Here is a 1,864-nt window from a genome sequence, read left to right as displayed (position 1 = left end):
AAATAAAGATACTACTTTAAATAAGACAGGTTTAGTTGAATTAATTTTTATCAATTACAATATAATAAATAAAACAATACACATGTATCTAATTAAATGCGTCAATGTATACACAAAGACAAACTGATAATCTAAAATTACATCCGCCTCGGTTATAAACGCTTAACACATTCGTACGATCTTGATATTAATATGAGAATAATGTGAACGTTTCCGCAATAGCCAGCACTTACGCCTCCAGAGAGGAAAACCACTTTCTTTGTTCGAATTTCGGCAAGGTCGGTCAAGGATAATAGCGACATATGACGTCACTTCTTCTAAAAGAACTGCACTATAAAATCTCTGAGATATTTTCAATCTTCATCAGTTTCGTTTTTGCTCTAATCAAAGCAACACAGACCTACTTCGTTCAAAATGTTCAAGCTGGTGGTGTTGTCTGTATTTTTGGCCGTGGCTGCTGCTCGTCCTGGTTTCCTTCATGGAGAGGTTGCCGTTGCAGCTCCTGCTGTAGCTATTCCCTCTGCAGTGAGTCATCAATCCAGGACCGACATAATTAGCAGCCCTGTCGTTGCCACATACGCTGCTCCAGTTCACGCTGCACCCGCCGTTGCCGTTGAGGCTTACGCTGCTCCAGCCCATTTTGCTTATGCTGCCCCGGCTCCTATTGCCCTTCCATCTGCCGTAAGCTCTCAATACAGGTATGACGTTCACAGCAAACCACTGGTTGCTGCCTATGCTGCTCCAGCTTTGGCTTATGCCGCTCCATATTATCATGGTCATTACTGAAGCTTTAACGACTGATTAATTCTGTATTATTGTAATTTTTTGTATCAAATATATACGAAAACAAATAGCTTTGTTTAATTTTTATTATTATATCTATATGATCAAATTACATTGTCATACTTTTATGTATATTTAATACTTGACAGTCTTGAACTTTTATATACCTAATTATAGTAATTACTGTTCTCAAAAGTTCAGACTATCATATATAGCATCATCAAGAAATCGTCGTTTTATTTTTGGGAACTGCTTGAACTGAAAAAGACTTTCTTAGTTACCTAATTTCTCAAAAAAAAAATATATAACCAACTTGTGCTTTTAAATAGTGTAAAATGTATCCTTTAATCAGGGATTCAGAAGTGATTGCGTAGTTTGCAGGAGCATGTTCTATATACCAAATTAAAGGTCTCCGCGTTCTATGTTTATTGAAAGAAGTGCGGAACGACTGGTTACACGACTGACGAGTACGTGCCTAAAACACACTATGTACGAGGTCTGTTCAAAATATCGCAAATTTTGTGTTTTTTCAAAAATTATTTATTCATCAATATCTATTTTGTCCCCTTCAAAGTAATCCCCACCAGATATTATACACTTGTGCCAACGTTTTTTCCAATCCTTGAAGCACTCCTTCGATGCCGTCTCTACGTTACGATTGAGGAGATCGTTACGTAGAGTCGTCCTTTTACGGATCGCTTTAGTTTCGGGAACAAGAAAATCTCACAGAGGGCCAGATCTGGGGAATACGGTCTTTGCGGCATTATTAGTGTGTTGAGTTTGACCAAAAATTCGCGCACAAGCAACGATGTGTGAGTACAGGCGTTATTATGGTGCAAAAGCCAATTGTCTTTGTTGACCGTTCTACCCTGTGAAAAGAACTCATGATGCACTACGCCATTGTAATTGAATTGAATTAATTTCGGTCTTGGCTCGTGCGGCAGATTCCGCTGGTATGATTGAGATTTGGTTTCCACGTCCATGATTGGTCATCATTTATAACCATCTAAAGCAAATTTGGGTCGTCGCGGACAGAATCTAACAGCTCCTCAGCAATGTTAATGCGATGTTGTTTTTAGTC

The 1,864-nt window shown here is 38.5% G+C and overlaps 1 protein-coding gene across 1 annotated transcript; it reads left to right on the top strand.

Moving 5' to 3' along the window:
• Positions 1-356: 356 nt before the first annotated feature.
• LOC108735184 (larval cuticle protein F1-like) lies at positions 357-855 on the top strand. The gene has a single exon (XM_018467016.1). It carries the CDS (start codon positions 415-417, stop codon positions 784-786), a length of 372 nt encoding a protein of 123 aa, XP_018322518.1. The 5' UTR covers positions 357-414; the 3' UTR covers positions 787-855.
• Positions 856-1,864: the final 1,009 nt, after the last annotated feature.

The sequence above is a fragment of the Agrilus planipennis genome, unplaced genomic scaffold (genome assembly GCF_000699045.2).
Source record: "Agrilus planipennis isolate EAB-ADULT unplaced genomic scaffold, Apla_2.0 scaffold27, whole genome shotgun sequence".
NCBI lineage: Eukaryota > Metazoa > Arthropoda > Insecta > Coleoptera > Buprestidae > Agrilus > Agrilus planipennis.
This window is presented reverse-complemented; position numbering and strand designations above follow the sequence as displayed.